Source organism: Chelonia mydas, chromosome 11 (genome assembly GCF_015237465.2).
Source record: "Chelonia mydas isolate rCheMyd1 chromosome 11, rCheMyd1.pri.v2, whole genome shotgun sequence".
Classification (NCBI taxonomy): Eukaryota; Metazoa; Chordata; order Testudines; family Cheloniidae; genus Chelonia; species Chelonia mydas.
In genome coordinates, this window is record NC_051251.2 from 50,418,233 (window position 1) to 50,434,044 (window position 15,812).

Genomic DNA, 15,812 nt, shown 5'->3' on the forward strand with positions numbered 1-15,812 from the left:
CCAAGATTGTATTTTAAGTGTGTGTGACAGAGTACAGGAAGGGGAGGCGGGGAGAGTGCAGGACAGCATGTACTCTGTTCACTTAGATGCTAATTAGTTCCCCAGGGGACGCTGATTGGGGTAATTATCTAATCAGGCTTGTGGGCTGGGTGGGATAAAGATCTAATTAGCGCCTCAGCCCAGGTCTGAGAAAGAGGCACAGGAAGGAAGTGCCAAGAGGGGGTGAGAGAGAGGAACAGGGCTAGCTGAGCTCACTCACACAGAGGTCTTAGAGATGGGAGACCAAAGGCACTGTGAATATTGTAAATCGACTGTTCCATCGGGACTGTAACAATGTTGGTGGAGGGAACATAAAATGAAAGGTCACTGAGTGTATACAGGTGGAGTTTGCTCAGTTTCTGCAGGCAAGAAGACAGAAGTGAAGCCATGCCCTTGTCACAGTATAACTTGTGTGTGCTTTAAAATATATGTCTTGTATAAAGAGGAAGGATTTGGATGTGTTCCTTTTTTCATAGAAACCACATGAAGGAATTTGCAAAACACCCCATTTGTTGCCAACAGAAACATTTAGAATTACAAAAGGCATTCTATAAGAAAAGCCATAGTTTCTGCAGAAATTTTTTCTTTGATATTAACAATAGAATAGTGAATTGAGATGGTTCTGCCATGACACACACAGACTACAAACATGTAGGGAGTTTCTTCTGGGTACTATTCCAAATTAAATCTCTCCTGGCTTTTAGGTGTCAAGAAGGTCTGGACTCCATAATCAGGTTACTTCTTTGCTGGGTGAGATATTAATTGCTGGGTACAGGATGTCATATCAAAGTATAATTACCGTAGAAACACTCCTGAGCAGAAATGTTAACCTGAAAAAGCAAAACACAATTTATAACTCTCAGGCATAGCACATCAGAACTCCAAGAAAAAGCTCTGTGTTCAAGTTCTCAACTAACTCGTTCTCGCAAAAAGTGTCCCAGATGCCCTGTGTTTTGTGTGTGTTAACTCTTTTCCCAAACATATTAAATCCTGAGGTTATTATATTCTGGTCTGACACTCAAAATCACTACTCTCCTAGGCACATGATTTATCACGTTTGCTACAAACCTAAAAGTTCTACACTGATGTTTCTTAGGCACATTTGTATACTCTTGTTCTTTTGTCTTGTGTCTTCTGATAGTTACTAGTATGTTTTATTTTCCCCCCTTCAGTTATAGGTGTAAGATGCTGGTTTTGATTCACCACTTTTACACTAGAAATAAAAATGAATAACCATCTAGACCATTAACGAATTTTATTGCTGTTTTCCAATACCCAATTTTACAACCACCTTTATCTAATCTAAATGCTTAGTTACTTCTCTCAGGGCTAAATAATTCCAGATGTCTGTATCCATTCTCATTTGTAAGCCTTTTTTGTCTTGCAGATTCTGCTTTTTAAGGTTTGTTTCTTAAGAGATTGAGGGCTTGTCTTCACTAGGGGGTAAGTCGACCTAAGTTACGCCACTCCAGCTGCGTGAATAACGTAGCTGGAGTCACCGTATCTTATGTTGACTTACCCCGGTGTCTTCACTTCACTGTGTCGACAGGAGACATTCTCTGGTCGACTTCCCTTACTCTTCTCGGAGAGCTGGAATACCAAGGTCAACTAGAGAGCACTCTGCCATCGAGTTTGAAAGTCTTCACTAGACCCACTAAATCAATCCCTGCTGCAGTAGTGAAGACCAGCCCTCAGATGCACTCAGTATTAGCTAGAATGATCACTAACAGTTTAAACAAATTTTGAATTCTTCAAACTACAATAAAGGTTTAATTGATAAAATTAGGTAGCTGTCCTGCAATGAGTTCCACACAGGTGCACAGGTCCATATGAACAAAGTTCATTGCAGGGGAGGGGTCTTCCCTTGTAACTACATGCACATTGAATGGTGCAATATCATTTCCTAAAAAGAGGGAAAGGTCACAATAAATTTGTCACAATAAAGTAAACATCATGTTACTATAACATCTAGGTGTGTAGAGTATTAATTTTTTGAATAAAATACTAAAAAATTAACTCATCAAATGTGATCATTCTATTGTCATTTGCAGGAAGTCCAGCACAATTGCCAGCTTCATAGGATATCATTTTGTGCTGATGATAAAACTGACAAGAGGATATTTACCTTCATATGCAAAGATTCTGAGTCAAATAAACACTTGTGCTATGTCTTTGACAGTGAAAAGTGTGTAAGTATGTCAGATGTTTTACAGTGATTTGGGGGGTCTCAAATGGCGTGTTTTGAAATTAGTACTAGGAAGAGGATAAAACGAGCAGCTGGGCAGCCCCTTATATAGGGTCAGCTTGATGTACTGTTTCATGTCAAGATGCCTTTAAAATTGTACTTGTGTTTATTACAGATTTAAATTAAACGTTTTGTTAATACTTTTTCACCTCAGGTCACAATGTTCTTTCTTGAGGCAAATCTTCTTCCCAGTACCCAGCCTCACTACCTGGGCCAACCACCAGGCTTATACACAAGATGGGGAGAGGATCCCTTTCCCTCCAGGCTCTGGAATGTTTGCAAAGCTGCCATGTGGAGGTTACTGCCGCACACTATGTGAAGTAGCCACATGGACTATTGTGCAGTACACATATATATCCTTATGGGATTTGCACAGTAGGCATCCTCCACTCTGCTGGGTCACCCACGTGCTGATACACCACTAAGAAGAATCATTTCACACACCACTGAAATGCAGTCACTTCTGGGGTGCAACATGGCAAGTGTTCAACAATGTACAGTTATATTCAAGAATAGTTTAGGACAGGAAGTGAAGAATACTGTGTCCAGCTGAAACAATAGGAGTTTACATAGGCAGAAAATAATTGCCTAACGGTATTTAACTAGGACATTGGCACTAATGCACCCATTCATATGAAAAATGACAAGGGATGTTTAATATTCACAGTTGCTCAGGATCTCTGTTATGTCATGCCTCATTTAGAAGAATATAAAAAAAAACTCTTGACTTTGACAAAAATTACATCTTTTTTCCTCTATAACATTAGATACAGTTATATAAACTTTTGCCGTACTGCTTATAGAGTGTGTTTGGTGATCTTGTCATTCATCTGCAATAGTTCAGTGTCAATACAGTAACAATGTGTATACTCACTGTACATTTGTGTTCGCTTCTACCTTCTTGTCTGTCTTCCTTTCTCTCTTCTTTTAGGAAGGGCAGCAATAAACACAGATCACTTCTCGATCTCAGGTGCATTTCTTCTCCCCTTCCGATAATCTCTTTATGCTGGTACCTTTCAGCGACGGGAATATGAGCAGTTGTGCCTTGTGGTTGGTACAGGAGCCAATAGCCAGGAAAAGGCACCCAAGCTCAGAGCATAGGTCAGAGCCAGAGTCAGATGTCAACAATTGGATTCAAGAGTCAGAACCGGAGTGGGAAAAGGCAGAGGAAAGGCTGAGTCCACCATCAAAGGCAGGAGCAGGACTGAAACAAGATGGGAGCAAGGTTGGGAACAAATAGGCACAGGAGTTATCACAGCTGTGGGCAAATACTCTGAGCAGCTGCTGAACTGCTGCTGCAGCTGAACTTAAGAGCTGGTCTTCTGACTTCCCAATCAGGTGGTTTAGCCAGTAAGACAGCCTACTACAGGCCAGCTGCACTTGTTAGGTTGCCTGGAGACTGGCTCTTCTGCAGGGCCTGATACCTGACAATACCCACACTTGAGGTTGCCGCCTAACCAGGCCCAGTTTCTCCAGGTACTTCTGATGGAACACTGCAATAGGTCCAGAGTGTGCATGTTCTCTGCCCATTCCCAAGCCCACTACTCCAGACTGTAGTCTTCCCAGTCTGCCAGGTACTGGAGCCTTCCCCTAACTTGCTGAGTTGAGGATTCAGTGGATCAAATACTCCTCCTGTCCGAGAACTGTTATAGATTGGAGTGGTTTGGGTATAGGTTCTAGGTGTAGGGCTTTAAAAGTGTGAGATGAAAAGGTGGCTCTTTGAGGACTCAAGCAACTGTAACCTGAAGGTCACTGGGTTTATCCACTCTATAATCTTGAAGGGGCCCAGGCACTGGTAATCTAGTTTGGCAGGTGGGTAGTTTGATTTAAGGTTCTGGGCAGAGAACCACACCTGTGGCCAGATTGGGGACAGCCTGATGGTCTTGATCCATGTGGTGTTTTATAGGCTTCTTTGGCAGGCTTCAAGTGTTTGTTGAGCTCTTGGTGCACCCAATACATATTGGGGGCTAAATCCACAGTGCCTAGCACTGGGGAATTTATGGGTAACTCTGTGAAAGTGGGAGAGAAAGCTATAGTCTGTAAAGAAGGGGCTATATTGGGTCTGTTATGTGTTTGTAGTCAATAAAACATGTCAAATAACTAACTCAGTTGATGTTTTGTTTAAGTAAGACAATCAAGTAATATTTAATACAGCACTGTGCAGAAAAAGGAGATATATATATACTACAGAGATTGGTATATACCAATCTCTGTAATGGAGACGTGATGGCAGTGTACTTCAGTTCACTTTTGATTAACTTCCTTAAAATCACCCTTTATATATTCATTCAGAACCCAGAAAAATCCTCATGTTTTCCCCAGTGTTGGTTTTGCAGACATTTTGCTTATTTGAATATTCTTAGCTTGACCTAATCAATAAGTTAATAACGTCTGTAACCATATTTAGCTCTTAATGACTTGGACATTAGTCAACACATAACTTAATGGTTTGCTGTTACATTGATTCCAGAACACATCTGCTATACCAAATGCTCCTTGTCCATTTTGTCAGTTACTAATTTTTTCAGTTACCGTGCATTTATGTGTATCCCTTAACAGTTATGTCATTTTGTCCATTACCATCCACATGTATAATAATAGGCACCCCTTTATATACAACGGGTACTTATAGACCAAGAAAAAAATGACCTATTGACTATGACGTTCTTTTCATGTAATTATAAACACAAGGTATAGTGGGACTTTGGCTCATCTAGAAAGAATCAACAGGTTATGGTTAAGGTTAAGATTTTATCTCAGTTATTTTTAGTAAAAGTTATGGATAGGTGGCAGGCAAAAAACAGAAATGCATAGGAGCCCGTGATCTGTCTGCGACTTTTACTAAAAATAACCGGGGGCGGAGGGGAGGAATGACAGCTGGAGCCTCATGGGAGGGGACTGACAGTCTGAGCTCCACCGCCAAGGGAGGGGGCACAGCCCCGACCCGAGCTGTGGGATGGGGCTGCACAGACCTGGCTTCAACCCCAGCTACAGCCACTGACAGCTGAAGCCGAAGAATTCACAGAAGTCCGTTAAAGAATCCATGACCTCCATAACTAAATCGTATCCTTAGTTATGGTAGGGTGGTTTAATTATTAACAGGTCAAGGTGTAGATTGCATTGTTATATTCAAATTTGGAGTAGCACATCAGGGAAGGCTAATCATCCTGGTGGTAACTGAGAAAACAATAAAGATACCGCTCCAAGATTTGATTGACTCTCTCTGTTTGCCCATTGGTCTTTGGGTGATAAGTGAGTCTCTCACCTCATCCAGTCTGAGAAATTCCCACCAGAATCAGGAAATGAACAGGGATCCTGGTGCAATACAGTGCCAGTCAGTAACCCATTGTAATGGAAAACATTTTCTAGGAAGAGTGAAGCTGAGTCCAAATGTGGTAGGAAAGGTGCAGTTTGGGATGAAGTGTGCCATCTTTGTTAGCAGATCAATGCAACCAGGATTAATGTGTATCCCTGTGAGCATGACAGTTCTGCAATGAAATCCATTGATATAGTATACCAAGGCTGCAGATGTGTGGGCAGAGGCTGGAGGAGACCTAGCGGTTTTGAGTGTAGGTTCATGGTATGGGAGTATTTGTAAATGTGGTCTGGGTGAATCAGGAAGGGTGCTGAGATGAATGTTCTGTTCAGTTGATCAAAGGCTGTCTGAGCGTGGGTGGACCAGGGAAACTGAGCCCCCTTGTGCAAGAACACTGTTATGGGTACAACCAGGCTAGAGAATCCTTTAATAAATTGCTTTTAGAAATTAGTGAACCCCAGGAATTGCTGCACCCTTCATACCTCCTTGGCTGCAGCCCAGTTGGATATTTCCACCACTTTATGTGGGTTCCCAGTGTATCCCTCAGGTGAAAAGATATATCACTGTGGTCTTATCAAGCTTTTCTCAAGCTTCATGCATAGGTGGTTTGGTGGAGTCTCTCCAAGACAATGCGCACATGATGATTGTGGAGCCCTGACTTTCAGAGAGAATGAGAATCTCATCCAGGTAAATGATGACAAACTGGTCCAGCATATCCCTAATATGTCATTTATTAAATTCTGGAAGATCGCTGGGGCACCCAAACATCATGATCTTCTATTCATCTCCTTGCTAGATCCTTACCAGGTTATAAGGTCCATGGAGGTTCAACTTTCAAACAGCTCACTTATAAGTGGTAAGAGGTACCAGTTTCAGAGTGTAATCTTGTTCAGAGCCCAGTAGTCCACACAAGGCTGGAAGTATGTGGTGTATTTCTTTCTTCACCACAAAGAAGGCTGGGATTCCTGTTGGGGGTATGGTAGGGAAAATGAACATCTTTTATAGGTTTTACTCAAGATAGCTCCGAAATACCTATAGTTCAAGTTCAGAGAGGAAGAAAATGTACCTGATGGGAACCTCTGCTCTCGGCTAGAAGCTGATTGGGTAGTCATAGCTCCAAGGGGACAGGAGGCCGTTGTTTTTCTTTTTGCTGAACACATCGACATAGTGTTGCTATTTAACAGGAATCCGTGAAGCTTTTGAGTGTGGTCATGGTGATTGTTGGGGTCGCCTTTGCATCCTATTTTCATGTCTCTGAATTCTTTGAAGGACCAAGTAAGCCACAAAAGGATTCTGATCTCCAGTTAGCTCTCAGGAAACAGGACTATTGGAAAAATGGTAGCTCAAAGCACACCATGCCTGAGTGCCAGCAGATGTACAAGTCATGGGAGATGAGCCAGAGGATGCCATTGTCAACTGATGAATGCAGTGAATGAATTAGTTCAAACTGGAGGACTTCTCGGGTAGCCTCAAGGGGTAGTTAACTCTAAGGGAGCTATCTGATCATGACAAAAGAAATGAGAGCTCTGTGGACTTTGCTAACTTGGGGGAGTCCTTGTGCTGGATGGAGATATTGTGTGCTTGGGCAAATTCCAGATCCATGAAACTGCCTGAGGCACTGAATCCACCACCTACTCTAGGTGTCAGGCATCACAGAGTGCCAGAACTGGAAAGGGAGTTGAAGATGTGTTGTTTGCAGATTGGCCATCATCAAGGTACTGGTGGATGAGAATAGGCGTGGACTGCTGGGGTGAGGGGAAAGACGCCAACCCAGCCCTGAACCCCATAGGTCCAATGCCCAGTGTCGATTCTTCTTTGTGTCAGAGAGGCGGGGCTGAACCTGATTGACTTGCATGGGTTCAGGCAATGGAGAAGGGACTGGTGATGGGGGAATGGGGCTGGAGCCAGCAGGGCTGGCAGGAGGCAGGAGGACCATCTTTTTTTCTCGGTGGCATTCATCGATTTTGATGACTAGGTTGAGTAAGGCAGGATGGCGATTCCACCTGTGCCAGTTCATCTTTAATATTGCCATTTAGGCAGAGCCAGAAATGATAACACTACATAGCCTCGTTCCACTAGGTGTCTCCTACCAAGCATCGGAACTCTGCTGCACATTTAGCAGCTGGCCAGCCTCCCTGCTGCAAAACTGCATGTGCGGCTTCAGCTGTACGCTCCTGACTTGGGTAATTGAAAATCACCACCATCGCACAAATAAAGTCCTTAAAGTGGCCCAGAAGTGGGCTTGATTTTTCCAGGAGCAGAGATGCCTAAGCCAGGGCCTCCCAGGTAAACAAGCTGATAATCAGTCCCACTTGGGCTTGGTCAGTGGGGTGCGACTGTGGGTGTCGCCGAAATAGGAGCCCACACTGATTTAGGAGCCCATGAAATGTGTTGATTGTCATTAAACTTGTCAGGCAGAGGGAGTTTGGGCTCGTGAGGAGTGGGGGTTGGAGCTGAAAGCATGGCCTGAGCTTGCAGGATTGTGTTCTATGCCTTCAGAGTGGTAACCTGGTCCTGCAAGATCTGTAGGGCTCCCATTATTTCCATTAGAGAGGTATTGGCCTTTGTAGGATCCATGCTCACCATATGAGTTCTAGTTCCCTGATTTTTTTGGCTGCTCAAACTGTCACACATTGGGACATGGCAGTCATGCCTAGCAACTGGAATAGGGGTCAGGCCTGGTGGTTAGGAACAAGATGAGAGCAAGGCTGGGAACAAGCAAACGCAGAAGCTATCACAGCCATGGGTGAATGTTCTGAGCAGCTGCCAAACTGTTGCTGCTGCTGGGCTCAAGAGCTAATCTGCTGACTCTCTTCCCACCAGTCAGGCAGTGTAGCCAATCAGACAGCCTACTACAAGCTACTACAAGCTAGCTGCACTCGTTAAGTTGCCTGGAGACTGGCTCTGCTACAGGCCCTGATTCCTGACCGTATCTTTCCCATCTCATTCACTATTGCTCTTTCTCTGACACTTCTGTCTACCCCTGTGGTCCCTGAAGTGAGTTTTGCCCCTTCCCTCTTTCCAGTCCGTTAATTCCTTCAGCATCCAAAGAAGCTCATTCAAGTTGGTGCCTTCCCTTCCAATCTACACACATTTCCTGGAAAGTGCCCATAGTGCCAGCATTGCATGTTCCCAAATGCCAATTTACCATTATTTAATTAGTGGTAAATATAGGTCTGTTCTCTAAAATAGTCAAAATGCAGCTGATTGGTAATGGTAATTCTGAGCAACTGTCACTTTGTTGTGTTAATTTGCAGCAGATAAAATGATTAAACCTGTATCAGGCACTTGGTATTACAGAAAGTTATCAAAGGGTAAGTCTCTACTTCCTTTCAAAATTAAAATCTCAGTCTTGCCTTGATATTTTCCCATGTTTTTCTTTGCTTTTCAATGACAAAGAAAACCAATAGTCTAATCCGGTTGACATAAATCCAGTTGTTACAGTGGTTGTCAGAAAAAAATCTGTTTTCCAACAAACAGACCACATATATGCTACAGTTTTTCCTGTTCTAAGTACAAGGAGAAAACTGAACAAATGCTGACCATGTAATGGTGATTACTGGGATTAACCGAGTTTCCAAAAATATTAACAGTTAATGAATGTATTGTATTGTTGGGTTTTTGCCCCTGCAAAAGTTATCCAAAGTAAAATCTTTCCTATGTAAAAGGAATTGAAACATTATGTATGGAGTTCTCAAATATGAAGAGAGAAACTATTTTATTTGCATGGACGTCCACAGATTTGGTTTGGTTTGGCACTTGTGGTCTTCAATACTTAAGCACAGACATACGATATATAGATATATCGACCTTATGGAAATCAATACCCTATTTTTATAATATAGACTTTTGAAACCTAACTAAAAGCAACGAAAGAAAAAATTGAATTCAATAAAAATATTTCATTAACAAAAGAAAGTTATAGCCATCAGCCACTTTCAAGGGATGAAAATGCAACAAAAACAGACCCAAGCACATTGTTTATAGATATTAAAGTAGCATAATGTACAAGTAGCATAATGTACACTGCAACATAGATAATCGCATTCTGTCTACAGCAGTTTCCCCTGTAGTTTATTTGCATCAATTATTCTTCAGTTATCTTCCTGGCTGCCATGTTTCTTTTCAAAGCTGAATTCATTTCAGTGGTAGGTGAAGCAGTATCTAGGTATACTGTATATTATGTATAGGGCCCCACCAAATTCAGGATCAATGTTGATCAATTTAATGGACAGAGAGATTTAAAATTGGTCAATTTCATGTTTTCAGCTTTTTACTTCTGAAATGTCACAGTGTTGTAACCGTGGGGGTCCCAACCCAAAAGGTACCCGGAAGTAGGTCTAATCTCCCCCCCTCACTCTCTCCTCAGAGCTGCCATGCAAGGGAAGGACAAGTCCTGTCTCTCCCCAGCGCAGCAGGGACTCACAGCTAAGAGCTAGGGTGCTTCCAGGAGCAGGGGAATACACCTCCACAAGTCTCCTCCTGCTGCAGGAACCTCCGGTGCTGGAGCTTCCTGCAGCAGGGGGAGGCACTCCAAGGTGGCTCTGATCTCCCCCTGAAAGCGAGAACAGCCATGCAGGGGAAGGATAAGTCCTCTCCCAGCCCAGCCAGGACTTGCAGCAAGGGGGAGATCGGATTTCACAGGGAAGAGCTTATTTCACGGTCCGTGACAAATTTTTCACGGCCGTGAAATTGGTAGGACCCTAATTATGTAATATGTTTTGTGCTCCTGTGAAATGAAAAATACTATATAAGATACTCTTAATGTGCTAATTCCAATATTTTACTTGTATAAAGGCTGAAGAGATAACTTTAACAATTGGTCAAGCATTTGACCTGGCTTACAGGAAATTTCTGGAATCTGGAGGAAAAGATGTTGAAACAAGAAAACAGATTGCAGGGTTACAGAAAAGAGTAAGTCATCCATATTTGTTGCTTCTCTTCATGAAAATTATATACTACGGTAATTTTTTACAAATTTCTGTGAAGTATGCTGGAGCATAAGTTTCAATACTATACTAAGGACAGAAGATTATTAAGAGACTCCAGAAACACTAAAAAAGAGGACAATAATCTATGAAATTATAGTGCATTTATGAAAAAAACAGTGTGCATCTCTCCATCATCCTGAAAATTCACAAGTGCTAAGAAATTTATTTCATTCTCAAATAAAATGAGGCATTTGGATCAATTATTAAACCCAATTACTAGTTTTTTGGTAATTAGTTTGTAGTATACTGTTAAGAATAGCAGATCTCAAATAAATAAAGAAATAAAAATGTTATTCATGATTTATAGCTAAAATTAGATACGTCAGAGAATGAGTCTCCCAGTATCTTTACAATGACTGTTTGTTTTGTAGATTCAAGAACTAGAAACTGAAAATATAGAACTGAAAAATAAGGTACAAGATTTGGAAAACCAGTTAAGAATAAATCAAATACATACATCTCCAGTAAGTACATGGATACAACTATGTTTTCCAGCCACGACTGGTATAACTTAAAATTATTTAACACCATCTTTGTGTTTTGATAACAAATACAGTATTCACACTATTTCTGATTATTATTATTAACACACTATAATCCTATATTTAAGTAACAGTAAGATTGTGACAAACCAACAATTGTAGGAAAATTTAAAGTTATATTCAATAAATGATGTTTCCTTAACTCAGCCTGTTGTGCCCAAACGTTGCTGTATATATGCAAACTCATTTTTCTCAGACACACAAGCAGACTACCTAAGGATGAAGAGCAAAGTCCTGTGTCCCAAGGATCTGGTTCAGTGTGTCAACCCTGCGCTTTGTAACTCAGGATTTCTTAATAACTTTCTGTCACAAACATATCGTTACTTACATCTATTGTTTTGTCTATAACTTACTTCTTGTTTTAACAAGTTTTATGTTCTTTTGCAATTCCCTAGTAGAATCACATAGCCCAAGAGCCATTATGATCTTTCACGCAAATAAGTACTTAAAGGATTGGCTCACTAGTTATGACTGTAAGCGAATGAAGATCCTTTATTCATGGAAATATTTTGCCTTCTTCAGAATCAGTCGATTTTTATGGAATTTTTAAATGGCAGATTTAGTTAGTGTTAGTGAACTATTATTAAAAGTATAGGTTGTTTAGCAGACTGACCCTAATGGCTCTAAAGCAGTTATAGTTTATTGTATTCAAATATATTTACATAGCTGTAAAAAAAAACAGTTGATGTGCATATACAAGTCTTTACGAAAAGAGACTGATATTTAGATTAGTTTTTAATCTAAATATCAGTGGTGAAATGCTGGTCCTATTGAAGTCAATTGGGACAGAATTACATCCCTTGAGTCTATATTTTTGTCCAAGCAGAAAAATAATTTGCCAATTTTTATTTTTTTATTTTCTTAAGTCAGAGTATTTTTTTGAATTACAGAAGTATCCAAACATTTTACAATGCATTTTCTTTAATATTTACAGTTGTGTAAATTAAAATCTGGGCCTACCACATATTTTGAAAATGTGAGTTTTTTCATCTTGTTCCCAGCCTGGCATCAGCCTTAACTGGATATCTACATTTTGATCCACGAAGGCCCCCAGAGTCTGTTTATTATAGCAATGATAATTTATCAGTATTATCACTATACTGAAATTAAGTTCTGTGGAGGTCTGTCTCCATAATGTCATCAAGTGTGATAGTAACATGTGACTGGAATGGATATGATTGTATATATGAAGGTCTTTCTTTCATAGGGACTCAGTGAAAACTGTAAATTGTATATGATTTCCCACTTACTATGCATTCAATCAAAAGTACTAATCCCTCAGGCCAAATCCTCAGCCTTTATTCAGGATATTTTCCTTAATAAAAACTGTAAGAGTTGATCCTTTATTGGTAAACCTAATCATTCAATTTGTCTAAGAGCAAAACCAGCTTTTATAGTAATCCTGTGATAGATACATTCTTCTTATAAAAGAAACAAGAATAGCAAAAAACAATATTTTCCTATTTAGCTTTTTGGTCCAGGAACCATGTGTTCATTATGTGTGCATCCAGGGTTTATCACAATGGGACCCAGGTACCTGATGAGGCCTCTTGACACTTAAACAGTACAAATAACATATGAGATTGTAGATTGCAATTGTATAATGGCCAAATTATGCGCTTCACTGATTGGGTATTATTATTATTGGCATTGTGGTAGCAATGTGTATATGCTTTCTGTGTATTATTTCAATGTGACTTCTGGCACATGGTTCTGAGAACAGAATTTGACCCTTAGGATAGCTGTTATTTTGTGTGGTAGAATGCCTGTGAGGAAATCTGCAATACAGTCTTAAAAGTCCTGATTTAAAGCATTTTTGCGCATTATTTTCTTTATTTTATTTGCTAGTAAATATAAGACACACAGCTGTTACATTTACATTTCATACCCATTCATTACAAGAATAACATATTTAATTCTTATATTTTCAAAAAATCATCTCCAAAATGTTGTTTCAAATATAAGCGTATTCTAATTTATTTGTTATTTCTTTAGATTGAATATTTAAAAAGAAAGAATTACCGTACAGAAGTTCTGTTCATTCTAATAATTAGAATTACAGTAAGAACTACTCAGCAGCATAAATATTAATATATAAATTAATTCTGCCTGCCAGCAGCCTTAAGTAATCAAAGAGAGATAACAGTGTATCGCAGCTAATCAGCAATAAAAAGAAATACTCCAGGAAAACTTCTCATTCTCATATCTTATCTCATAACATAACTTGATCCTTCCCGTAAAACCCTATCAAACAAATAGCTTTTGCAGCATGCCCAGAAGGTCATTCGAATAGGCCAAAGCTGTTTGTATTACCATTATAATAAAATGAGCAGGTACATGTAAGAGACAGGTATGGAATGAGAAAAAAATTGTTAAATATAATAGACAATCAGTGCTTTACATAAACTATTATTTTCCATGACTGAAACTTATTTAATTATCTGCAAAGAGAGTGTGATCCCGGAGTCTGCAAAACCTCAATTCCCATTGTCCCAGACACACACAGGAACAAAGACAAGATTCAATGGATGTGTTGAAATAAGGCTGCACCTTTATTAATTTATCTGGGATCACCCAGCAGTAAATTGTATAGCGCTGGTCACCATTTTTTTCTTAATCATTTCCATCTATTTGGGAGGGCTGCCATCAGCCCTTTCCCTTCCCAACCGGGTCCTATCCCATTGCTGGTCATGAGGGTCAGAGGGCCTGGAAAAAGAGGGCTGTCTCCCCACTGTGTTAGACACTAAGAATCCCAACTCCCTTTTCCAGCTTCCCTAGGAAACCAGACCCCCTCCCTTCCTTGCCACCCCATAAAATGAGTACCTGCAATGGACACTTGCCTAATTTGTGACATCTTGACCTAAATTCCTTACCTAACTCAACGGGTCTCTGAACTTCTGTGGGGAAGGCGAAACAATCCTCAGCACCTGGGCCAGTATGGTAGTGAGGGGAAAATTCCTTCCCAGCTCCTAAAGGAAAAAGGCAACTAGCACAGTGTCCACTGTAGATCATAAAATACTTGGTCCTACTTTGATCCCATGGGTGGGAGAGAGGGCGCTGCTGGTTCATGAAGAAAGAGGGTACAATTTGTGTGACACTGGATATAAATCCCCTTTCCCCCCAGCTGGTGTACCTGGTGGTTCAGTGTCCCCATCTAAACCAGACACTTCTGGTTCCCCCATGGCTCAAGACCTACAATCCCTTTTCTTCCTCCTTGCCAGACAAAGTCCCACAGCATTCAGTTGCGATGAGCATATTATAGTTAGAAGAGGCACTAAAAACTTTGCAGGATGTGGACGGGTATGTGTTTAAGGCTAAATTATGCTTATTCAAACAAGGATATCTAAATTACTACATTTTACAAAAGTAAAAGTAGAATGAATGTACCTTTTCTTATATTCTATACATTTCTGGGAGGAAAATGTGTGATGTTACTAAAAATGGTAATAAAAAGTAATTGCGGGATTTTGCTAAAATTACTTGAATGCACTTTTTTAAGAGGAATTTTTAAATTCACAGATCTAACCACTGGAAAATCTGCTTCCTCTTTTTTGCTTTTGTTTTTTTAAATGTATGACCTTTCTTGTGTTACTTGTTAATGAGCAGAGACATTTTTCCAATTTGATGAAAATTTAACTTTCTGGGCAAAATATATTTCAAAGCCTGGACCTTTCTCAGAAAACTATCACATCTCAATAGCCAGCTAACCACTTCTAATAATCAGTGTGAAAAATGCAGCTTCTTTTTGTTAATTGTCCTCATTCCCGATTGAGATATGTGCAGGGAACTTCATAAGGATATAGTCTTGTGATGATGTAACACAGAAGAATTACTGTATTCAGTCAGAAAAATATAAATCTAGTTTTGTTCATTCACATTTAAAATAGCAGATGGATTACTGTGTTTTATATGCTATAAGTGAAGTATGATAGATGATATGCTCTCAATACACATTATTAGGCATTTCCTAGTATGACTCAATAACACAAAGAGTTTGTAGTTGTTCAGAGGTACTAATCTTCATACAAATTCACAGCATGTATCATAATTATTTCCTCTTGTGTCACACTGTGAAATTATATTTAATTTTTTAAGTATAAAATAATTTGAATCCACACTAAGAAATGCATAGGAAATATCCTTATGAAAAGTCCTACATCTAAATTAGCAAAACTTCAAACATCAGACTGTCAATTTTTTCCTTTAAAAAAAACAGAAAGAAACTAGCTGGCATTGTATATTAGTGATCTACTAATATTTTTAATACATATGTCTATTTTTAGAGGAGATTAAAACATCTGAATCCAATAAACAAACATTACTAGGTGAATTTTAAGTGGGCAGGACTTGAGCCTGTAAATATACATATTTATGGTTTGTTTTTCTTTCCTTTTTTTGTAGTAATAATTTTAAAAACTTTTTTTTTAAAGGTGCCAGTGTCTGGTGGGTTTCTGACCCTCTTTTGGACATAATATCAAATAATTAGATCTATTCATATTTTCCATCATTTGGATATTACTATTTATATACATTCATAATAGGGTATATATCGGTTTTATCGTACAATCATTTTGTACATGGAGTTCCCATTTAAGTTAATTAGTGTTTACATGTTAAGGGACTGCGGGACTGAGACCTAATACTTTAACTGTTGCTGTGCAATGCTATAATACCACATG

The 15,812-nt window shown here is 39.6% G+C and overlaps 1 protein-coding gene across 8 annotated transcripts in view; it reads left to right on the top strand.

The window, feature by feature from the left end:
- The window catches only part of GULP1 (GULP PTB domain containing engulfment adaptor 1), a 274,829-nt gene that overhangs the window by 219,903 nt on the left and 39,114 nt on the right, over positions 1 to 15,812 (top strand). For all 8 annotated transcript variants that reach the window (XM_037912576.2, XM_043525325.1, XM_043525324.1 and 5 more), the window contains 3 exons: positions 2,091 to 2,228; positions 10,398 to 10,514; positions 10,963 to 11,055. In XM_037912576.2, coding sequence (XP_037768504.1) covers positions 2,091 to 2,228; positions 10,398 to 10,514; positions 10,963 to 11,055 — 348 coding nt within the window. The remainder of the gene's footprint in view (positions 1 to 2,090; positions 2,229 to 10,397; positions 10,515 to 10,962; positions 11,056 to 15,812) is intronic.